Raw genomic sequence first — 25,000 nt, 5'->3', positions numbered from 1 at the left:
AGGGGGTGTAGGGGCTGGAGGACGTTACAGAGATAGGGAGGGGGTGTCGGGGCTGGAGGAGGTTACAGAGATAGGGAGGCGGTGTAGGGGCTGGAGGAGGTTACAGAGATAGGGAGGGGGTGTAGGGGCTGGAGGAGGTTACAGAGATAGGGAGGGGGTGTAGGGGCTGGAGGAGGTTACAGAGATAGGGAGGGGTTGTAGGGGCTGGAGGAGGTTACAGAGATAGGGAGGGGGTCAAGGGGCTGGATGAAGTTACAGAGATAGGGAGGGGGTGTAGGGGCTGGAGGAGTTCACAGTGATAGGGAGGGGGTGTAGGCTCTGGAGGAGGTTACAGGGATAGGGAGGGGGTCAAGGGGCTGGAGGAGGTTACAGAGATAGGGAGGGGGTCAAGGGGCTGGAGGAGGTTACAGAGATAGGGAGGGGGTGTAGGGGCTGGGGGAGGTTACAGAGATAGTGAGGGGTGTAGGGACTGGGGGAGGTTACAGAGATAGGGAGGGGTTGTAGGGGCTGGGGGAGGTTACAGAGATAGGGAGGGGGTGTAGGGTCTGGAGGAGGTTACAGAGACAGGGAGGATTGTAGGGGCTGGAGGAGGTTACAGAGATAGGGAGGGAGTGTAGGGGCTGGAGGAGGTTACAGAGATAGGGAGGGGGTGTAGGGGCTGGAGGAGGTTACAGACATAGGGAGGGGGTGTAGGGGCTGGAGGGGGTTACAGAGATAGGGAGGGGGTGTAGGGGCTCGAGGAGGTTACAGAGATAGGGAGGGGGTGTCGGGGCTGGAGGAGCTTAGAGAGATAGGGAGGGCGTGTCGGGGCTGGAGGAGGTTACAGAGATAGGGAGGGGGTGTAGGGGCTGGAGGAGGTTACAGAGATAGGGAGGGTGTGTAGGGGCTGGAGGAGGTTACAGACATAGGGAGGGGGTGTAGGGGCTCGAGGAGGTTACAGAGATAGGGAGGGGGTGTAGGGGCTGGAGGAGGTTACAGAGATAGGGAGGGGGTGTAGGGACTAGGGGAGGTTACAGAGATAGGGAGGGGATGGAGGGGCTGGGGGAGGTTACAGAGATAGGGAGGGGGTGTAGGGACTAGGGGAGGTTACAGAGATAGGGAGGGGATGTAGGGGCTGGGGGAGGTTACAGAGATAGGGAGGGGGTGTAGGGGACTGGAGGAGGTTACAGAGATAGGGAGGGGGTGTATGGGCTGGAGGGGGTTACAGAGATAGGGAGGGGGTGTAGGGGCTGGAGGAGGTTAAAGAGATAGGGAGGGGGAATAGGGGCTGTAGGAGGTTACAGGGATAGGGAGGGGTGTAGGGGGTGGAGGAGCTTACAGAGATAGGGAGGGGGTGTAGGGGCTGGAGGGGGTAACAGGGATAGGGAGGGGTGTAGGAGGTTACAGAGATAGGGAGGGGGTGTAGGGACTGGAGGAGGTTACAGAGATAGGGAGGGGGTGTAGGGTCTGGGGGAGGTTACAGAGATAGGGAGGGGGTGTAGGGGCTGGAGGAGGTTACAGAGATAGGGAGGGGGTGGAGGTGGTGTAGGGACTGGAGGAGGTTACAGAGATAGGGAGGGGGTGTACGGGCTGGAGGAGGTTACAGAGATAGGGAGGGGGTGGAGGAGGTTACAGAGATAGGGAGGGGGTGTAGGGGCTGGAGGAGGTTACAGAGATAGGGAGGGGGTGTAGGGGCTGGAGGAGGTTACAGAGATAGGGAGGGGGTGTAGGGGCTGGAGGAGGTTACAGAGATAGGGAGGGGTGTACGGGCTGGAGGAGGTTACAGAGATAGGGAGGGGGTGTTGGGGCTGGAGGAGGTTTCAGAGATAGGGAGGGAGTGTAGGGGCTGGAGGAGGTTACAGAGATAGGGAGGGGGTGTAGGGGATGGAGGAGGTTACAGAGATAGGGAGGGGGGTGTAGGGGCTGGAGGAGGTTACAGAGATAGGAAGGGGGTGTAGGGACTGGAGGAGGTTACTGAGATAGGGAGGGAGTGTCGGGCCCGTAGGAGGTTACAGAGATAGGGAGGGGGTGTTGGGGCAGGAGGAGGTTACAGAGATAGGGAGGGGATGTAGGGGCTGGAGGAGGTTACAGAGATAGGGAGGGGGTGTTGGGGCTGGAGGAGGTTACAGAGATAGCGAGGGGGTGTAGTGGCTGGAGGAGGTTACAGAGATAGGGAGGGGGTGTAGGGGCTGGAGGGGGTAACAGGGGTAGGGAGGGGTGTAGGAGGTTACAGAGATAGGGAGGGGGTGTAGGGGCTGCAGGAGATTACAGAGATAGGGAGGGGGTGTTGGGGCTGGAGGAGGTTACAGAGATAGGGAGGGGGTGTAGGGGCTGGAGGAGGTTACAGAGATAGGGAGGGGGTGTAGGGCCTGTGGGCGGTTACAGAGATAGGGAGGGGGTGTAGGGGCTGGAGTATGTTACAGAGATAGGGAGGGGGAGTAGGAGGCAGGAGGAGGTTACAGAGATAGGGAGGGGGTGTAGGGGCTGGTGGAGGTTACAGAGATAGGGAGGGGGTGTAGGGGCTGGAGGAGGTTACAGAGATAGGGAGGGGGTGTAGGGGCTGGAAGAGGTTACAGAGACAGGGAGGGGGTTGTAGGGGCTGGAGGAGGTTACAGAGATAGGGAGGGGGTGTAGGGGCCTGGGGAGGTTACAGAGATAGGGAGGGGTTGTAGGGCCTGGAGGAGGTTACAGAGATAGGGAGGGGGTGTAGGGGCTGGAGGAGGTTACAGAGATAGGGAGGGGGTGTAGGGGCTGGAGGAGGTTACAGAGATAGGGAGGGGGTGTAGAGGCTGGAGGAGGTTACAGAGATAGGGAGGGGGTGTAGGGGCTGGAGGAGGTTACAGAGATAGGGAGGGGGTGTAGGGGCTGGAGGAGGTTACAGAGATAGGGAGGGGGTGTAGGGGGCTGGAGGAGGTTACAGAGATAGGGAGGGGGTGTAGGGACTGAAGGCGGTTACAGAGATAGGGAGGGGGGTGTAGGGGCTGGAGGAGGTCACAGAGATAGGGAGGGGGTGTCGGGGTTGGAGGAGATTTCAGAGATAGGGAGGGGGTGTAGAGGCTGGAGGTGGTTACAGAGATAGGGAGGGGGTGTGGGGGGTGGAGGAGGTTACAGAGATAGGGAGGGGGTGTAGGGGCTGCAGGAGGTTACAGAGATAGGGAGGGGGGTGTAAGGGCTGGAGGAGGTTACAGAGATAGGGAGAGGCTGGAGGAGGTTACAGAGATAGGGAGGGGGTGTAGGGGCTGGAGGAGGTTACAGAGATAGGGAGGGGCTGGAGGGGGTTACAGAGATAGGGAGGGGGTGTAGGGGCTGGAGGAGGTTACAGAGATAGGGAGGGGGTGTAAGGGCTGGAGGAGGTTACAGAGATAGGGAGGGGCTGGAGGGGGTTACAGAGATAGGGAGGGGGTGTAGGGGCTGGAGGAGGTTACAGAGATAGGGAGGGGGTGTAGGGGCTGGAGGAGGTTACAGAGATAGGGAGGGGGTGCAGCGGCTGGAGGAGGTTACAGAGATAGGGAGGGGGTGTAGGGGCTGGAGGAGGTTACAGAGATAGGGATGGGTGCAGGGGCTGGAGGAGGTTACAGAGATAGGGAGGTGGTGTGGGGGCTGGAGGAGGTTACAGAGATAGGGAGGGGTGTAGGGGCTGGAGGAGGTTACAGAGATAGGGAGGGGGTAGGGAGTGAATGGGGAGGAGGCTGGATGTGGCAATGGCCCCCACTTCTCCTCGGAGCTCTGTGACAGTCAGACCTGGGGGCGAACGGAATCCGGGACGAGGGTCTCGGCAGTGGATGAGCTGAGATGGGACGGTGGAGGGGAGGTGGGGTGGGGGTGGTAATGTGATGGAGGGGGGACGCTGACCGAGGGGGAGGGTTGGAGACTGCGAGACCCTCTCGAGGGAGACCCGCAGTGAATGGGTGAATTGTCCCATTCAGGTTTGGAGTGGTCAGAGGCAGGGGGATTAGGTCACTCGCTGCGTTTACATTGATGTCGCTCCTGGGGTAACGGGGATGTCGCAGTCGGCTTTCACCCCTCACTCCCACTTAATCGCCTCCTTCTTCTGTCCTCCAGGAGTGTTGGAGTCATCACCTTCATTCTGTAAGTAAATCGCTCAACCCCACCTCCACCAGCGTCGCTGTACAGAGCCTGTCTGCCTCGTCACGGGGGGGGGGGGGTCCCTGACTGTGTGGGGGTCACTCGCCCTGTCTGTGTGGGTCTCTCTCTGTCTGTGTGAGGGTCTCTCTCTGTCTGTGTGAGGGTCTCTCTCTGTCTGTGTGGGTCTCTCTCTGTCTGTGTGAGGGTCTCTCTCTGTCTGTGTGAGGGTCTCTCTCTGTCTGTGTGAGGGTCTCTCTCTGTCTGTGTGGGTCTCTCTCTCTGTCTGTGTGAGGGTCTCTCTCTGTCTGTGTGGGTCTCTCTCTCTGTCTGTGTGAGGGTCTCTCTCTCTGTCTGTGTGAGGGTCTCTCTGTCTGTGTGAGGGTCTCTCTGTCTGTCCGTGTGAGGGTCTCTCTCTCTGTCTGTGTGAGGGTCTCTCTCGGACTGTGTGAGGTTCTCTCTCTCTGTCTGTGTGGGTCTCTCACTGTCTGTGTGAGGGTCTCTCTCTCTGTCTGTGTGAGGGTCTCTCGCTCTCTCTCTATCTGTGTGAGGGTCTCTCTCTCTGTCTGTGTGAGGGTCTCTCTCTGTCTGTGTGAGGGTCTCTCTCTCTGTGTGAGGGTCTCTCTCTCAGTCTGTGTGAGGGTCTCTCTCTGTCTGTGTGGGTCTCTCTCTCTGTCTGTGTGAGGGTCTCTCTCTGTCTGTGTGGGTCTCTCTCTCTGTCTGTGTGAGGGTCACTCTCTCTGTCTGTGTGAGGGTCTCTCTGTCTGTCCGTGTGAGGGTCTCTCTCTCTGACTGTGTGAGGGTCTCTCTCTGACTGTGTGAGGTTCTCTCTCTCTGTCTGTGTGGGTCTCTCTCTGTCTGTGTGAGGGTCTCTCTCTCTGTCTGTGTGAGGGTCTCTCTCTGTCTGTGTGAGGGTCTCTCTCTGACTGTGTGAGGTTCTCTCTCTCTGTCTGTGTGGGTCTCTCTCTGTCTGTGTGAGGGTCTCTCTCTCTGTCTGTGTGAGGGTCTCTCGCTCTCTCTCTATCTGTGTGAGGGTCTCTCTCTCTGTCTGTGTGAGGGTCTCTCTCTGTCTGTGTGAGGGTCTCTCTCTGACTGTGTGAGGGTTTCTCTCTCTGTCTGTGTGGGTCTCTCTCTGTCTGTGTGAGGGTCTCTCTCTCTGTCTGTGTGAGGGTCTCTCTCTCTGTCTGTGTGAGGGTCTCTCTCTCTGTCTGTGAGGGGCTCTCTCTGGCTGTGAGATGGTCTCTCTCTGTCTGTGGGTCTCTCTGTCTGTGTGGGGGTCTCTCTCTGTCTGTGTGAGGGTCTCTCTCTGTCTGTGGGTCTCTCTCTCTGTCTGTGTGTGGGTCTCTCTCTCTGTCTGTGTGAGGGTCTCTCTCTCTGTCTGTGTGAGGGTCTCTCTCTCTCTCTGTCTGTGTGGGTCTCTCTCTGTCTGTGTGAGGGTCTCTCTCTCTGTCTGTGTGAGGGTCTCTCTCTCTGTCTGTGAGGGGCTCTCTCTGGCTGTGAGATGGTCTCTCTCTGTCTGTGGGTCTCTCTGTCTGTGTGGGGGTCTCTCTCTGTCTGTGTGAGGGTCTCTCTCTGTCTGTGGGTCTCTCTCTCTGTCTGTGTGTGGGTCTCTCTCTCTCTGTCTGCGTGAGGGTCTCTCTCTCTCTGTCTGTGTGAGGGTCTCTCTCTCTGTCTGTGTGAGGGTCTCTCTCTCTGTCTGTGTGAGGGTCTTTCTCTCTGTCTGTGTGAGGGTCGCTCTCTGTCTGTGAGGGTCTCTCTCTGGCTGTGTGAGGGTCTCTCTCAGTCTGTGTGAGGGTCTCGCTCTGTCTGTGTGGGGTCTCGCTCTGTCTGTGTGAGGGTCTCTCTGTCTGTGTGAGGGTCTCTCTCTCTGTAAGTGTGAGGGTCTCTCTCTCTGTAAGTGTGAGGGTCTCTCTCTCTGTCTGTGTGAGGGTCTCTCTCTCTCTGTCTGTGTGTGGGTCTCTCTCTGTCTGTGTGAGGGTCTCTCTCTCTGTCTGTGTGAGGGTCTCTCTGTCTGTGTGAGGGTCTCTCTCTGATTGTGTGAGGGTCTCTCTCTGTCTGTGTGGGGGTCTCTCTCTCTGTCTGCGTGAGGGTCTCTCTCTCTCTGTCTGCGTGAGGGTCTCTCTCTCTCTGTCTGTGTGAGGGTCTCTCTCTCTCTGTTTGTGTGAGGGTATCTCTCTCTGTCTGTTTGAGGGTCTCTCCCTCTCTGTCTGTGTGAGGGTCTCTCTCTCTCTGTTTGTGTGAGGGTATCTCTCTCTCTGTTTGTGTGAGGGTCTCTCTCTCTGTCTGTGTGAGGGTCTCTCTCTCTCTCTGTCTGTGTGAGGGTCTCTCTCTCTGTCTGTGTGAGGGTCTTTCTCTCTCTGTCTGTGTGAGGGTCTCTCTCTCTGTCTGTGTGAGGGTCTCTCTCTGTCTGTGTGAGGGTCTCTCTCTCTGTCTGTGAGGGTCTCTCTCTCTGTCTGTGAGGGTCTCTCTCTCTGTCTGTGTGAGGGTCTCTCTCTCTCTCTGTCTGTGTGGGTCTCTCTCTGTCTGTGAGGGTCTCTCTCTGTCTGTGTGAGGGTCTCTCTCTGTCTGTGTGAGGGTCTCTCTCTCTGACTGTGTGAGGGTCTCTCTCTCTCTGTCTGTGTGTGGGTCTCTCTCTGTCTGTGTGTGGGTCTCTCTCTGTCTGTGTGAGGGTCTCTCTCTCTGACTGTGTGAGGGTCTCTCTCTCTCTGTCTGTGTGTGGGTCTCTCTCTGTCTGTGTGAGGGTCTCTCTCTCTGACTGTGTGAGGGTCTCTCTCTCTGACTGTGTGAGGGTCTCTCTCTGTCTGTGTGGGGATCTCTCTGTCTGTGTGAGGGTCTCTCTGTCTGTGTGAGGGTCTCTCTCTCTGTCTGTGTGAGGGTCTCTCTCTCTCTGTCTGTGTGAGGGTCTCTCTCTGTCTGTGTGAGGGTCTCTCTCTCTGTCTGTGTGAGGGTCTCTCTCTGTCTGTGTGAGGGTCTCTCTCTCTGTCTGTGTGAGGGTCTCTTTCTCTGCCTGTGTGAGGGTCTCTCTCTGATTGTGTGAGGGTCTCTCTCTGTCTGTGTGGGGGTCTCTCTCTCTCTCTGTCTGTGTGAGGGTCTCTCTCTGTCTGTGTGAGGGTCTCTCTCTCTGTCTGTGTGAGGGTCTCTTTCTCTGCCTGTGTGAGGGTCTCTCTCTCTCTGTCTGTGTGAGGGTCTCTCTCTCTCTCTGTCTGTGTGGGTCTCTCTCTCTGTCTGTGTGTGGGTCTCTCTCTGTCTGTGTGAGGGTCTCTCTCTCTCTGTTTGTGTGAGGGTATCTCTCTCTGTCTGTGTGAGGGTCTCTTACTCTGTCTGTGTGAGGGTCTCTCTCTCTCTCTGTCTGTGTGAGGGTCTCTCTCTGTCTGTGTGAGGGTCTCTCTCTCTCTGTCTGTGTGAGGGTCTCTCTCTCTCTCTGTCTGTGTGGGTCTCTCTCTCTGTCTGTGTGTGGGTCTCTCTCTGTCTGTGTGAGGGTCTCTCTCTCTGTCTGTGTGAGGGTCTCTCTGTCTGTGTGAGGGTCTCTCTTTGATTGTGTGAGGGTCTCTCTCTGTCTGTGTGGGGGTCTCTCTCTGTGTGAGGGTCTCTCTCTCTGTCTGTGTGAGGGTCTCTCTCTCTCTGTCTGCGTGAGGGTCTCTCTCTCTCTGTCTGTGAGGGTCTCTCTCTCTCTGTTTGTGTGAGTGTCTCTCTCTCTCTGTTTGTGTGAGGGTATCTCTCTCTGTCTGTGTGAGGGTCTCTTACTCTGTCTGTGTGAGGGTCTCTCTCTCTCTCTGTCTGTGTGAGGGTCTCTCTCTCTCTCTGTCTGTGTGAGGGTCTCTTACTCTGTCTGTGTGAGGGTCTCTCTCTCTCTCTGTCTGTGTGAGGGTCTCTCTCTGTCTGTGTGAGGGTCTCTCTCTCTCTGTGTCTGTGTGAGGGTCTCTCTCTGTCTGTGTGAGGGTCTCTCTCTCTGTCTGTGTGAGGGTTTCTCTCTCTGTGTCTGTGTGGGGGTCACTCTCTCTCTCTGTGTGAGGGTCTCTCTCTGTCTGTGTGAGGGTCTCTCTCTCTGTGTGGGGGTCTCTCTCTGTCTGTGTGAGGGTCTCTCTCTCTGTCTGTGTGAGGGTCTCTCTCTGTCTGTGTGGGGGTCTCTCTGTCTGTGTGATAGTCTCTCTCTGTAAGTGTGAGGGTCTCTCTCTCTGTCTGTGTGAGGGTCTCTCTGTCTGTGTGAGGGTCTCTCTCTCTCTGTCTGTGTGTGGGTCTCTCTCTGTCTGTGTGTGGGTCTCTCTCTGTCTGTGTGAGGGTCTCTCTCTCTGACTGTGTGAGGGTCTCTCTCTCTGACTGTGTGAGGGTCTCTCTCTGTCTGTGTGGGGGTCTCTCTGTCTGTGTGAGGGTCTCTCTCTCTGTCTGTGTGAGGGTCTCTCTCTCTGTCTGTGTGAGGGTCTCTCTCTCTCTGTCTGTGTGAGGGTCTCTCTCTCTCTGTCTGTGTGAGGGTCTCTCTCTGTCTGTGTGAGGGTCTCTCTCTCTGTCTGTGTGAGGGTCTCTCTCTGTCTGTGTGAGGGTCTCTCTCTCTGTCTGTGTGAGGGTCTCTTTCTCTGCCTGTGTGAGGGTCTCTCTCTCTCTGTCTGTGTGAGGGTCTCTCTCTCTCTCTGTCTGTGTGGGTCTCTCTCTGTCTGTGTGAGGGTCTCTCTCTCTGTCTGTGTGAGGGTCTCTCTCTCTCTGTCTGTGTGGGGTCTCTCTCTGTCTGTGGGGGTCTCTCTCTCTGTGTGAGGGTCTCTCTCTCTCTCTGTCTGTGTGGGTCTCTCTCTGTCTGTGTGAGGGTCTCTCTCTCTGTCTGTGTGAGGGTCTCTCTCAGTCTGTGTGAGGGTCTCTCTCTGTCTGTGTGAGGGTCTCTCTCTCTGTCTGTGTGGGTCTCTCTCTCTGTCTGTGTGGGTCTCTCTCTGTCTGTGAGGGTCTCTCTCTGTCTGTGTGAGGGTCTCTCTCTCTGTCTGTGTGAGGGTCTCTCTCTCTGTCTGTGTGAGGGTCTCTCTCTGTCTGTGTGAGGGTCTCTCTCTCTGTCTGTGGGGGTCTCTCTCTGTCTGTGGGGGTCTCTCTCTGTCTGTGTGAGGGTCTCTCTCTCTGTCTGTGTGAGGGTCTCTGTCTGTGTGAGGGTCTCTCTCTCTGTCTGTGTGAGGGTATCTCTCTCTGTCTGTGTGAGGGTCTCTCTCTCTGTCTGTGTGAGGGTCTCTCTCTGTCTGTGTGAGGGTCTCTCTCTCTGTCTGTGGGGGTCTCTCTCTGTCTGTGGGGGTCTCTCTCTGTCTGTGTGAGGGTCTCTCTCTCTGTCTGTGTGAGGGTCTCTCTCTGTCTGTGTGAGGGTCTCTCTCTCTGTCTGTGTGAGGGTCTCTCTCTGTCTGTGTGAGGGTCTCTCTCTCTGTCTGTGGGGGTCTCTCTCTGTCTGTGGGGGTCTCTCTCTGTCTGTGTGAGGGTATCTCTCTGTCTGTGAGGATCTCTGTTGGGAATTTACAGTGATGCGGGGGGGGGGGGGGTCGAGCGAGCGGCAGGTTTGGGGCAAATAGCTCCTTCAGGGAGCTAGCACAGGCGTGATGGACTGAATGGCCCCCAGTACTGGGCGGTGTGATCCTCTGGTTGTGACTGGGTCAGGATGTGACGCCCCTCTCGGTTGACGTGCCGCAGGTTGAGTGGCCTGTCCCCGTTCCAGGGGGACACGGACAGCGAGACCCTCTCCAACATCGTGGAGCTGAATTATGAGATGGAGGATCCGTGCTTCGGGAGGACCAGCAACATGGCGAAGGATTTCATCCGGAAACTCCTGCTCAAAGACCCCGCGTGAGTAACACGCCCTTCCAAACCCCGGACCCCCGAACCAGCCCGGGACCCCCGAACCAGCCCGGGACCCCCAAACCAGCCCGGGACCCCCGAACCAGCCCGGGACCCCCGAACCAGCCCGGGACCCCCGAACCAGCCCGGGACCCCCTAACCAGCCCGGGACCCCCGAACCAGCCCGGGACCCCCGAACCAGCCCGGGGCCCCCGAACCAGCCCGGGACCCCCGAACCAGCCCGGGACCCCCAAACCAGCCCGGGACCCCCAAACCAGCCCGGGACCCCCGAACCAGCCCGGGACCCCCGAACCAGCCCGGGACCCCCGAACCAGCCCGGGACCCCCGAACCAGCCCGGGACCCCCGAACCAGCCCGGGGCCCCCGAACCAGCCCGGGACCCCCGAACCAGCCCGGGACCCCCAAACCAGCCCGGGACCCCCAAACCAGCCCGGGACCCCCGAACTAACCCGGGACCCCCAAACCAGCCCGGGACCCCCGAACTAACCCGGGACCACCAAACCAGCCCGGGAACCCCGAACCAGCCCGGGACCCCCAAACCAGCCCGGGACCCCCGAACTAACCCGGGACCCCCAAACCAGCCCGGGACCCCCGAACTAACCCGGGACCACCAAACCAGCCCAGGACCCCCGAACCAGCCCGGGACCCCCGAACCAGCCCGGGACCCCAAACCAACCCGGGACCCCGAAACCAGCCCGGGACCCCCGAAGTAACCCGGGACCCCCAAACCAGCCCGGGACCCCCAAACCAACCGGGACCCCCGAACCAGCCCGGAACCCCGAAATAACCCGGGACCCCCGAACCAGCCCGGGACCCCCAAACCAACCGGGACCCCCGAACCAGCCCGGAACCCCGAAATAACCCGGGACCCCCGAACCAGCCCGGGACCCCCAAACCAACCCGGGAACCCCAAACCAGCCCGGGACCCCCGAACTAACCCGGGACCCCCAAACCAACCCGGGAACCCCAAACCAGCCCGGGACCCCCAAAATAACCCGGGACCTCCGTACCAGCCCGGGACCCCCAAACCAACCCGGGAACCCCAAACCAGCCCGGGACCCCCGAACTAACCCGGGACCCCCGAACCAGCCCGGGACCCCCAAACCAGCCCGGGACCCCCAAACCAACCCGGGACCATCAAACCAGCCCGGGACCCCCAAACCACCCGGGACCCCCAAACCACCCGGGACCCCCAAACCAGCACATGACCCCCGAACCAGCCCGGGACCCCCGAACCAGCCCGGGACCCCCGAACTAACCCGGGACCCCTACACCAGCCCGGGACCCCCAAACCAGCCCGGGATCCCCAAACCAGCCCTGGACCCCCAAACCAGCCCTGGACCCCCGAACTAACCCGGGACCCCCAAACCAGCCCGGGACCACCGAACCAGCCCGGGACCCCCGAACCAGCCCGGGACCCCCGTACTAACCCGGGACCCCCAAACCACCCGGGACCCCCGAACCAGCCTGGGACCCCCGAACTAACCCGGGACCCCTAAACCAGCCCGGGACCCCCGAACCAGCCCAGGACCCCCAAACTAACCCGGAACCTCCAAACCAACCCGGGACCCCCGAACCAGCCCGGGACCCCCAAACCAACCCGGGACCCCCAAACCAGCCCGGGACCCCCAAACTAACCCGGAACCTCCAAACCAACCCGGGACCCCCGAACCAGCCCGGGACCCCCAAACCAACCCGGGACCCCCGAACCAGCCCGGAACCCCGAACTAACCCGGGACCCCCAAACCACCCGGGACCCGCGAACTAACCCGGGACCCCCAGCAACTAACCCGGAACCCCCACCAACTAACCCGTGACCCCCAACAACTAACCCGGGACCCCCAGCAACTAACCCGGGACCCCCAGCAACGAACCCGGGACCCCCAGCAACTAACCCGGGACCCCCACCAACTAACCCGGGACCCCCACCAACTAACCCGGGACCCCCAGCAACTAACCCGGGACCCCCACCAACGAACCCGAGACCCCCAGCAACTAACCCGGGACTCCCACCAACTAACCCGGGACCCCCACCAACTAACCCGGGACCCCCAGCAACTAACCCGGGACCCCCAGCAACTAACCCGGGACCCCCACCAACTAACCCGGGACCCCCAACAACTAACCCGGGACCCCCAGCAACTAACCCGGGACCCCCAGCAACTAACCCGGGACCCCCACCAACTAACCCGAGACCCCCAGCAACTAACCCGGGACTCCCACCAATTAACCCGGGATCCCCAGAAACTAACCCGGGACCCCCACCCACTAACCCGGGACCCCAGCTACTAACCCGAGACCCCCACCAACTAACCCGGGACCCCCACCAACTAACCCGGGACCCCCACCAACTAACCCGGGACCCCCACCAACTAACCCGGGACCCCCAGCAACTAACCCAGGATCCCCAGCAACTAACGCGGGACCCCCAGCAACTAACCCGGGACCCCAAGAAACTAACCCGGGACCCCCAGAAACTAACTCGGGACCCTCAGAAACTAACCCGGGACCCCCAGCAACTAACCCGGGACCCCCAGAAACTAACCCGGGACCCCCAGAAACTAACCCGGGACCCCCACCAACTAACCCGGGACCCCCACCAACTAACCCGGGACCCCCAACAACTAACCCGGGACCCCCAGCAACTAACCCGAGACCCCCAGCAACTAACCCGGGACCCCCACCAACTAACCCGGGACCCCCACCAACTAACCCGGGACCCCCAGCAACTAACCCGGGACCCCAAGCAACTAACCCGGGACCCCAAGCAACTAACCCGGGACCCCCAGTAACTAACCCGGGACCCCCACCAACTAACCCGGGAACCCCACCAACTAACCCGGGACCCCCACCAACTAACCGGAGACCCCCACCAACTAACCCGGGACCCCCAGCAACTAACCCGGGACCCCCAGCAACTAACCCGGGAACCCCAAACCAGCCCTGGACCCCCGAACTAACCCGGGACCCCCAAACCAACCCGGGACCCCCAAACCAGCACGGGACCCCCGAACTAACCCGGGACCCCCAAACCAACCCAGGACCCCCAAACCAGCCCGGGACCCCCAAATAACCCGGGACCTCCGTACCAGCCCGGGACCCCCAAACCAACCCGGGAACCGCAAACGAGCCCGGGACCCCCGAACTAACCCGGGACCCCCAAACCAGCCCGGGACCCCCAAACCAACCCGGGACCACCAAACCAGCCCGGGACCCCGAAACCAACCCGGGACCCCCAAACCAGCCCGGGACCCCCGAACTAACCCGGGACCCCCAAACCAACCCGGGACCCCCGTACCAGCCCGGGACCCCCAAACCACCCGGGACCCCCGAACCAGCCCGGGACCCCCGAACCAGCCCGGGACCCCCGAACCAGCCCGGGACCCCCGAACTAACCCGGGACCCCTAAACCAGCCCGGGACCCCCAAACCAGCCCGGGACCCCCAAACCAGCCCTGGACCCCCAAACCAGCCCGGGACCCCCGAACTAACCCGGGACCCCCAAACCAGCCCGGGACCCCCGAACCAGCCCGGGACCCCCGAACCAGCCCGGGACCCCCGAACTAACCCGGGACCCCCAAACCACCCGGGACCCCCGAACCAGCCTGGGACCCCTGAACTAACCCGGGACCCCCAAACCAGCCCGGGACCCCCGAACCAGCCCGGGACCCCCAAACTAACCCGGAACCTCCAAACCAACCCGGGACCCCCGAACCAGCCCGGGACCCCCAAACCAACCCGGGACCCCCGAACTAACCCGGGACCCCCGAACCAGCCCGGAACCCCGAACTAACCCGGGACCCCCAAACCACCCGTGACCCCCAGCAACTAACCCGTGACCCCCAGCAACTAACCCGGGACCCCCAGCAACTAACCCGGGACCCCCAGCAACTAACCCGGGACCCGCAGCAACTAACCCGAGACCCCCAGCAACGAACCCGGGACCCCCACCAACTAACCCGGGACCCCCAGCAACTAACCCAGGACCCCCACCCACTAACCCGGGACCCCCAGCAACTAACCCGGGACCCCCAGCAACTAACCCGGGACCCCCAGCAACTAACCCGGGACCCCCACCAACTAACCCGTGACCCCCAGCAACTAACCCGGGACCCCCAGCAACTAACCCGGGACCCCCAGCAACTAACCCGGGACCCCCAGCAACTAACCCGGGACCCCCAGCAACTAACCCGTGACCCCCAGCATCTAACCCGGGACCCCCAACAACTAACCCGTGACCCCCAGCAACTAACCCGGGACCCCCAACAACTAACCCGGGACCCCCAGCAACTAACCCGACACCCCCACCAACTAACCCGGGAACCCCAGCTACTAACCCGAGACCCCCAGCAACTAACCCGAGACCCCCAGCTACTAACCCGGGACCCCCACCAACTAACCCGGGAACCCCAGCTACTAACCCGGGACCCCCACCAACTAACCCGGGAACCCCAGCTACTAACACGAGACCCCCACCAACTAACCCGGGATCCCCAGCAACTAACCCGGGACCCCCACCAACTAACCCGGGACCCCCAGCAACTAACCCGGGACCCCCAGAAACTAACCCGGGACCCCCACCAACTAACCCGGGACCCCCAGAAACTAACCCGGGACCCCCACCAACTAACCCGGGACCCCCAGAAACTAACCCGGGAATCCCACCAACTAACCCGAGACCCCCACCAACTAACCCGGGACCCCCACCAACTAACCCGGGAACCCCAGCTACTAACACGAGACCCCCACCAACTAACCCGGGATCCCCAGCAACTAACCCGGGACCCCCACCAACTAACCCGGGACCCCCAGCAACTAACCCGGGACCCCCAGAAACTAACCCGGGACCCCCAGCAACTAACCCGGGACCCCCAGAAACTAACCCGGGAATCCCACCAACTAACCCGGGACCCCCACCAACTAACCCGGGACCCCCACCAACTAACCCGGGACCCCCACCAACTAACCCGGGACCCCCAGCAACTAACCCGGGACCCCCACCAACTAACCCGGGACCCCCAACAACTAACCCGGGACCCCCAGAAACTAACCCGGGACCCCCACCAACTAACCCGGGACCCCCACCAACTAACCCGGGACCCCTAGAAACTAACCCGGGACCCCCACCAACTAACCCGGGACCCCCACCAACTAACCCGGGAACCCCAGCAACTAACCCGGGACCCCCAGCAACTAACCCGGGACCCCCAGCAACTAACCCGGGTCCCCCAGCAACTAACCCGGGACCCCCACCAACAAACCCGAGACCCCGACCAATTAACCCGGGATCCCCAGAAACTAACCCGGGACCCCCAACAACTAACCCGGGACCCCACCAACTAACCCGAGACCCCCAGCAACTAACCCGGGACCCCAAGAAACTAACCCGGGACCCCCAGAAACTAACCCGGGACCCCCAGCAACTAACCCGGGACCACCAGCAACTAACCCGGGACCCCCACCAACTAACCCGGGACCCCCACCAACTAACCCGAGACCCCCAGCAACTAACCCGGGACCCCAAGAAACTAACCCGGGACCCCCAGAAACTAACCCGGGACGCCCAGCAACTAACCCGGGACCCCCAGCAACTAACCCGGGACCCCCACCAACTAACCCGGGACCCCCAGCAACTAACCCGAGACCCCGACCAATTAACCCGGGATCCCCAGAAACTAACCCGGGACCCCCAACAACTAACCCGGGACCCCAGCTACTAACCCGAGACCCCCACCAACTAACCCGAGACCCCCAGCAACTAACCCGGGACCCCAAGAAACTAACCCGGGACCCCCAGAAACTAACCCGGGACCCCCAGCAACTAACCCGGGACCCCAGCTACTAACCCGAGACCCCCAACAACTAACCCGGGACCCCAGCTACTAACCCGAGACCCCCACCAACTAACCCGAGACCCCCAGCAACTAACCCGGGACCCCCACCAACTAACCCGGGACCCCCACCAACTAACCCGGGAACCCCACCAACTAACCCGGGACCCCCACCAACTAACCCGGGACCCCCACCAACTAACCCGGGACCCCCAGCAACTAACCCGGGACCCCCAAACCAGCCCGGGACCCCTGAACTAACCCGGGACCCCCAAACCAACCCGGGACCCCCAAACCAGCCCGGGACCCACAAACTAACCCGGGACCCCCAAACCAACCCGGGACCCCCAAACCAGCCTGGGACCCCCAAAATAACCCAGGACCACCGTACCAGCCCGGGACCCCCAAACCAACCCGGGAACCCCAAACCAGCCCGGGACCCCGAACTAACCCGGGACCCCCAAACCAGCCCGGGACCCCCAAACCAACCCGGGACCACCAAACCAGCCCGGGACCCCCGTACCAGCCCGGGACCCCCAAACCAACCCGGGACCCCCAAACCAACCCGGGACCCCCAAACTAACCCGGGACCCCCAAACCAACCCGGGACCCCCAAACCAGCCCGGGACCCCCAAACCAGCCCGGGACCCCCAAACCAGCCCGGGACCCCCGAACCAGCCCGGGACCCCCAAACCAGCCCGGGACCCCAAGCAACTAACCGGGAACCCCCACCAACTAACCCGGGACCCCCAAAGCACCCGGGACCCCCAGCAACTAACCCGGGTCCCCCAGCAACTAACCCGGGACCCCCAGCAACTAACCCGAGACCCCCACCAACTAACCCGGGACCCCCAGCAACTAACCCGAGACCCCCACCAACTAACCCGGGACCCCCAGCAACTAACCCGAGACCCCCACCAACTAACCCGGGACCCCAGCTACTAACCCGAGACCCCCACCAACTAACCCGAGACCCCCAGCAACTAACCCGGGACCCCAAGAAACTAACCCGGGACCCCCAGAAACTAACCCGGGACCCCCAGCAACTAACCCGGGACCCCAGCTACTAACCCGAGACCCCCAACAACTAACCCGGGACCCCAGCTACTAACCCGAGACCCCCACCAACTAACCCGAGACCCCCAGCAACTAACCCGGGACCCCAAGAAACTAACCCGGGACCCCCAGAAACTAACCCGGGACCCCCAGCAACTAACCCGGGACCCCCACCAACTAACCCGGGACCCCCAGCAACTAACCCGGGACCCCCACCAACTAACCCGAGACCCCCACCAACTAACCCGGGACCCCCAGCAACTAACCCGGGACCCCCACCAACTAACCCGAGACCCCCACCAACTAACTCGGGTCCCCCAGCAACTAACCCGGGACCCCCACCAACTAACCCGGGACCCCCACCAACTAACCCGAGACCCCCACCAACTAACCCGGGTCCCCCAGCAACTAACCCGGGACCCCCAGCAACTAACCCGGGACCCCCACCAACTAACCCGGGACCCCCAGCAACTAACCCGGGACCCCCAACAACTAACCAGAGACCCCCACCAACTAACCCGGGACCCCCACCAACTAACCCGGGACCCCCAGCAACTAACCCGGGACCCCCAGCAACTAACCCGGGACCCCCGGCAACTAACCCGGGACCCCCAACAACTAACCCGGGACCCCCACCAACTAACCCGGGACCCCCAGCAACTAAGCCGGGACTCCCAGCAACTAACCCGGGACCCCCAAACCAGCCCGGGACCCCCGAACTAACCCGGGACCCCCAAACCAACCCGGGACCCCCAAACCAGCCCGGGACCCCCGAACTAACCCGGGACCCCCAAACCAACCCGGGACCCCCAAACCAGCCTGGGACCCCCAAAATAACCCAGGACCTCCGTACCAGCCCGGGACCCCCAAACCAACCCGGGAACCCCAAACCAGCCCGGGACCCCCGAACTAACCCGGGACCCCCAAACCAGCCCGGGACCCCCAAACCAACCCGGGACCACCAAACCAGCCCGGGACCCCCGTACCAGCCCGGGACCCCCAAACCAACCCGGGACCCCCAAAGCAACCCGGGACCACCAAACCAGCCCGGGACCCCCGTACCAGCCCGGGACCCCCAAACCAACCCGGGACCCCCAAACCAACCCGGGACCCCCAAACTAACCCGGGACCCCCAAACCAACCCGGGACCCCCAAACCAGCCCGGGACCCCCAAACCAGCCCGGGACCCCCAAACCAGCCCGGGACCCCCGAACCAGCCCGGGACCCCCGAACCAGCCCGGGACCCCCGAACCAGCCCGGGACCCCCGAACTAACCCGGGACCCCTAAACCAGCCCGGGACCCCCAAACCAGCCCGGGACCCCCAAACCAGCCCTGGACCCCCAAACCAGCCCGGGACCCCCGAACTAACCCGGGACCCCCAAACCAGCCCGGGACCCCCGAACTAACCCGGGACCCCCGAACCAGCCCGGGACCCCCGAACCAGCCCGGGACCACCTAACTAACCCGGGACCCCCAAACAACCCGGGACCCCCGAACCAGCCTGGGACCCCCGAACTAACCCGGGACCCCCAAACCAGCCCGGGACCCCCGAACCAGCCCGGGACCCCCAAACTAACCCGGGACCCCCACCAACTAACCCGGGACCCCCACCAACTAACCCGGGACCCCCAACAACTAACCCGGGACCCCCAGCAACTAACCCGGGACCCCCACCAACTAACCCGGGACCCCCAGCAACTAACCCGGGACCCCCAGCAACTAACCCGAGACCCCCAGCAACTAACCCGGGACCCCCAGCAACTAACCCGGGACTCCCACCAACTAACCCGGGACCCCCACCAACTAACCCGGGACCCCCAGCAACTAACCCGGGACCCCCAGCAACTAACCCGAGACCCCCACCAACTAACCCGGGACCCCCACCAATTAACCCGGGATCCCCAGAAACTAACCCGGGACCCCCAGCAACTAACCCGGGACCCCCAGTAACTAACCCGAGACCCCCACCAACTAACCCGGGACCCCCAGCAACTAACCCGGGACCCCCAGCTACTAACCCGGGACCCCCACCAACTAACCCGAGACCCCCAGCAACTAACCCGGGACCCCCACCAACTAACCCGGGACCCCCAGAAACTAACCCGGGACCCCCAGAAACTAACCCGGGACCCCCAGAAACTAACCCGGGACCCCAGCTACTAACCCGAGACCCCCAACAACTAACCCGGGACCCCCAAACCAGCCCGGGACCCCCAAACCAACCCGGGACCACCAAACCAGCCCGGGACCCCCGTACCAGCCCGGGACCCCCAAACCAACCCGGGACCCCCAAACCAACCCGGGACCCCCAAACTAACCCGGGACCCCCAAACCAACCCGGGACCCCCAAACCAGCCCGGGACCCCCAAACCAGCCCGGGACCCCCAAACCAGCCCGGGACCCCCGAACCAGCCCGGGACCCCCAAACCAGCCCGGGACCCCAAGCAACTAACCGGGAACCCCCACCAACTAACCCGGGACCCCCAAAGCACCCGGGACCCCCAGCAACTAACCCGGGTCCCCCAGCAACTAACCCGGGACCCCCAGCAACTAACCCGAGACCCCCACCAACTAACCCGGGACCCCCAGCAACTAACCCGAGACCCCCACCAACTAACCCGGGACCCCCAGCAACTAACCCGAGACCCCCACCAACTAACCCGGGACCCCAGCTACTAACCCGAGACCCCCACCAACTAACCCGAGACCCCCAGCAACTAACCCGGGACCCCAAGAAACTAACCCGGGACCCCCAGAAACTAACCCGGGACCCCCAGCAACTAACCCGGGACCCCAGCTACTAACCCGAGACCCCCAACAACTAACCCGGGACCCCAGCTACTAACCCGAGACCCCCACCAACTAACCCGAGACCCCCAGCAACTAACCCGGGACCCCAAGAAACTAACCCGGGACCCCCAGAAACTAACCCGGGACCCCCAGCAACTAACCCGGGACCCCCACCAACTAACCCGGGACCCCCAGCAACTAACCCGGGACCCCCACCAACTAACCCGAGACCCCCACCAACTAACCCGGGACCCCCAGCAACTAACCCGGGACCCCCACCAACTAACCCGAGACCCCCACCAACTAACCCGGGTCCCCCAGCAACTAACCCGGGACCCCCACCAACTAACCCGGGACCCCCACCAACTAACCCGAGACCCCCACCAACTAACCCGGGTCCCCCAGCAACTAACCCGGGACCCCCAGCAACTAACCCGGGACCCCCACCAACTAACCCGGGACCCCCAGCAACTAACCCGGGACCCCCAACAACTAACCAGAGACCCCCACCAACTAACCCGGGACCCCCACCAACTAACCCGGGACCCCCAGCAACTAACCCGGGACCCCCGGCAACTAACCCGGGACCCCCAACAACTAACCCGGGACCCCCACCAACTAACCCGGGACCCCCAGCAACTAAGCCGGGACTCCCAGCAACTAACCCGGGACCCCCAAACCAGCCCGGGACCCCCGAACTAACCCGGGACCCCCAAACCAACCCGGGACCCCCAAACCAGCCCGGGACCCCCGAACTAACCCGGGACCCCCAAACCAACCCGGGACCCCCAAACCAGCCTGGGACCCCCAAAATAACCCAGGACCTCCGTACCAGCCCGGGACCCCCAAACCAACCCGGGAACCCCAAACCAGCCCGGGACCCCCGAACTAACCCGGGACCCCCAGACCAGCCCGGGACCCCCAAACCAACCCGGGACCACCAAACCAGCCCGGGACCCCCGTACCAGCCCGGGACCCCCAAACCAACCCGGGACCCCCAAAGCAACCCGGGACCACCAAACCAGCCCGGGACCCCCGTACCAGCCCGGGACCCCCAAACCAACCCGGGACCCCCAAACCAACCCGGGACCCCCAAACTAACCCGGGACCCCCAAACCAACCCGGGACCCCCAAACCAGCCCGGGACCCCCAAACCAGCCCGGGACCCCCAAACCAGCCCGGGACCCCCGAACCAGCCCGGGACCCCCGAACCAGCCCGGGACCCCCGAACCAGCCCGGGACCCCCGAACTAACCCGGGACCCCTAAACCAGCCCGGGACCCCCAAACCAGCCCGGGACCCCCAAACCAGCCCTGGACCCCCAAACCAGCCCGGGACCCCCCGAACTAACCCGGGACCCCCAAACCAGCCCGGGACCCCCGAACTAACCCGGGACCCCCGAACCAGCCCGGGACCCCCGAACCAGCCCGGGACCACCTAACTAACCCGGGACCCCCAAACAACCCGGGACCCCCGAACCAGCCTGGGACCCCCGAACTAACCCGGGACCCCCAAACCAGCCCGGGACCCCCGAACCAGCCCGGGACCCCCAAACTAACCCGGGACCCCCACCAACTAACCCGGGACCCCCACCAACTAACCCGGGACCCCCAACAACTAACCCGGGACCCCCAGCAACTAACCCGGGACCCCCACCAACTAACCCGGGACCCCCAGCAACTAACCCGGGACCCCCAGCAACTAACCCGAGACCCCCAGCAACTAACCCGGGACCCCCAGCAACTAACCCGGGACTCCCACCAACTAACCCGGGACCCCCACCAACTAACCCGGGACCCCCAGCAACTAACCCGGGACCCCCAGCAACTAACCCGAGACCCCCACCAACTAACCCGGGACCCCCACCAATTAACCCGGGATCCCCAGAAACTAACCCGGGACCCCCAGCAACTAACCCGGGACCCCCAGTAACTAACCCGAGACCCCCACCAACTAACCCGGGACCCCCAGCAACTAACCCGGGACCCCCAGCTACTAACCCGGGACCCCCACCAACGAACCCGAGACCCCCAGCAACTAACCCGGGACCCCCACCAACTAACCCGGGACCCCCAGAAACTAACCCGGGACCCCCAGAAACTAACCCGGGACCCCCAGAAACTAACCCGGGACCCCAGCTACTAACCCGAGACCCCCAACAACTAACCCGGGACCCCAGCTACTAACCCGAGACCCCCACCAACTAACCCGAGACCCCCAGCAACTAACCCGGGACCCCAAGAAACTAACCCGGGACCCCCAGAAACTAACCCGGGACCCCCAGCAACTAACCCGGGACCCCCACCAACTAACCCGGGACCCCCAGCAACTAACCCGGGACCCCCACCAACTAACCCGGGACACCCACCAACTAACCCGAGACTCCCAACAACTAACCCGGGACCCCCACCAACTAACCCGAGACCCCCACCAACTAACCCGGGACACCCAGCAACTAACCCGGGACCCCCACCAACTTACCCGGGACCCCCACCAACTAACCCGGGACCCCCAACAACTAACCCGGGACCCCCAGCAACTAACCCGGGACCCCCAGCAACTAACCCGGGATCCCCACCAACTAACCCGGGACCCCCAGAAACTAACCCGGGACCCCCAACAACTAACCCGGGACCCCCACCCACTAACCCGGGACCCCCAGCAACTAACCCGGGACCCCCACCAACTAACCCGGGACCCCCACCAACTAACCCGAGACCCCCACCAACTAACCCGGGACCCCCACCCACTAACCCGGGACCCCCACCAACTAACCCGGGACCCCCACCAACTAACCCGTGACCCCCACCAACTAACCCGGGACCCCCACCAACTAACCCGGGACCCCCACCAACTAACCCGGGACCCCCACCAACTAACCCGGGACCCTCACCCACTAACCCGGGACCCCCAGCAACTAACCCAGGACCCCCAGCAACTAACCCGGGACCCCCGGAAACTAACCCGGGACCCCCAGAAACTAACCCGGGACCCCCACCAACTAACCCGGGACCCCCACCAACTAACCCGGGGCCCCCAGCAACTAACCCGGGACCCCCGGAAACTAACCCGGGACCCCCACCAACTAACCCGGGACCCCCAGCAACTAACCCGGGACCCCCAGCAACTAACCCGGGACCCCCAGCAACTAACCCGAGACCCCCAGAAACTAACCCGGGACCCCCACCAACTAACCCGGGACCCCCACCAACTAACCCGGGACCCCCACCAACTAACCCGGGACCCCCACCAACTAACCCGAGACCCCCAGCAACTAACCCGGGACCCCCACCAACTAACCCGGGACTACCACCAACTAACCCGGGACCCCCAGCAACTAACCCGAGACCCCCACCAACTAACCCGGGACCCCCACCCACTAACCCGAGACCCCCAGCAACTAACCCGGGACCCCCAGCAACTAACCCGGGACCCCCACCAACTAACCCGGGACCCCCACCAACTAACCCGGGACCCCCACCAACTAACCCGGGACTACCACCAACTAACCCGGGACCCCCACCAACTAACCCGGGACTACCACCAACTAACCCGGGACCCCCAGCAACTAACCCGAGACCCCCACCAACTAACCCGGGACCCCCACCAACTAACCCGGGACCCCCAACAACTAACCCGGGTCCCCCAGCAACTAACCCGGGACCCCCAGCGACTAACCCGAGAACCCCACCAACTAACCCGGGACCCCCAGAAACTAACCCGGGACCCCCACCAACTAACCCGGGACCCCCACCAACTAACCCGGGACCCCCAACAACTAACGCGGGTCCCCCAGCAACTAACCCGGGACCCCCAGCAACTAACCCGAGAACCCCACCAACTAACCCGGGACCCCCAGCAACTAACCCGGGACCCCCACCAACTAACCCGGGACCCCCAGCAACTAACCCGGGACCCCCACCAACTAACCCGAGACCCCCACCAACTAACCCGGGACCCCCACCAACTAACCCGGGACGCCCAGCAACGAACCCGAGAACCCCACCAACTAACCCGGGACCCCCACCAACTAACCCGGGACCCCCACCAACTAACCCGGGACCCCCACCAACTAACCCGGGACCCCCACCAACTAACCCGGGACCCCGAACAACTAACCCGGGACCCCCAACAACTAACCCGGGACCCCCAACAACTAACCCGGGACCCCCAGCAACTAACCCGGGACCCCCAGCAACTAACCCGGGACCCCCAGCAACTAACCCGGGACCCCCAGCAACTAACCCGGGACCCCCACCAACTAACCCGGGGCCCCCAACAACTAACCCGGGACCCCCACCAACTAACCCGGGACCCCCACCAACTAACCCGAGACCCCCACCAACTAACCCGGGACCCCCACCAACTAACCCGGGACCCCCAGCAACTATCCCGGGGCCCCCAGCAACTAATCCGGATCCCCACCAACTGACCCAGGACCCGCACCCACTAATCCGAAATCCCCAGCAACTAACCCGGGTTCCCCAGCAACTAACCCGGGACCCCCAGATACTAATCCGAGACCCCCCCAACCAGCAACTAACCCGAGACCCCCCCCACTAACCAGAATCGGAACTGAACCCAGTATCTGCTATTTCAATCTTTGTACCTGGGCAAAAATTTGCCCATGCCGATGGATTTAATTTTTAAAAAAAACTCCAGCAGGGTGCGCTGTTTTGTCTGACACCAGCAATGATACATCTTGATGGACTTGGCTAGCAGCCAATGAAATGTTTACATTGCCGGGATCTTAGTCCATAATCTGTGCTGATTGTTGATGACCGTTCTGGAATGTTAAAAGTTAAAATTGTAAATTGGGTCAGGGCCAATCTTGACTGTATTGGACAGGAACTTTCAAAAGTTGATTGGCGGAGTCTGTTGCCAGGCAAAGGGAAGGTTGGTAAGTGGGAGGCTTTCAAAAGGGTGTCAACCAGGGTTCAGGGTGAGCACATTCCTCTGAGAGTGAAGGGCAAGGCTGGTAGAAGGAGGAACCCTGGGTGACTTGGGATATTGGCCATGGGCAAAAGGACAAAGGAGGCGTATGACGGGCAAAGGCAGCTGGGATCAAGTGGACCCCTTGAAGAATGTAGGGCCCGTCGGAGTAGAGATAAGAGAGAAATCAGGAGGGCAAAACGGGGACACGAGATTGCTTTGGCAGATAAGGCGAAGGAGAATCCAAAGAGCGTCTACAAATACATAAAGCGATAAAGAGGGAGAGAGTCGGGCCTCTTAAGGATAAACAAGGTCGTCGCTGTGCGGATCCACAAGAGATAGATCCTAAATGAATATTTCTCCTCAGTATTTACTGTTGAGAAAGGCATGGATGTTAGGGGAATTGGGGAAATAGAAAATGATGTCTTGAGGAGCTTACACACTGCCAGAAGGACGTGGAGGCTTTGGAGAGGGTGCAGAGGAGGTTTACCAGGAGGTTGCCGGGTCTGGAGGGTGT

The 25,000-nt window shown here is 62.2% G+C and overlaps 1 protein-coding gene across 1 annotated transcript in view; it reads left to right on the top strand.

Annotated features, from left to right (window-relative positions):
* The first annotated feature begins 4,046 nt into the window (after nt 1-4,046).
* The window catches only part of LOC140406319 (death-associated protein kinase 2-like), a 31,514-nt gene continuing 10,560 nt past the window's right edge, over nt 4,047-25,000 (top strand). The window contains exons 1-2 of the mRNA XM_072494437.1: nt 4,047-4,068; nt 9,712-9,864. Of these exons, the coding sequence (XP_072350538.1) occupies nt 9,788-9,864 (77 nt within the window). The 5' untranslated portion in view covers nt 4,047-4,068; nt 9,712-9,787. The remainder of the gene's footprint in view (nt 4,069-9,711; nt 9,865-25,000) is intronic.

The sequence above is a fragment of the Scyliorhinus torazame genome, unplaced genomic scaffold (genome assembly GCF_047496885.1).
Source record: "Scyliorhinus torazame isolate Kashiwa2021f unplaced genomic scaffold, sScyTor2.1 scaffold_471, whole genome shotgun sequence".
Lineage (NCBI taxonomy): Eukaryota > Metazoa > Chordata > Chondrichthyes > Carcharhiniformes > Scyliorhinidae > Scyliorhinus > Scyliorhinus torazame.
This window is presented reverse-complemented; position numbering and strand designations above follow the sequence as displayed.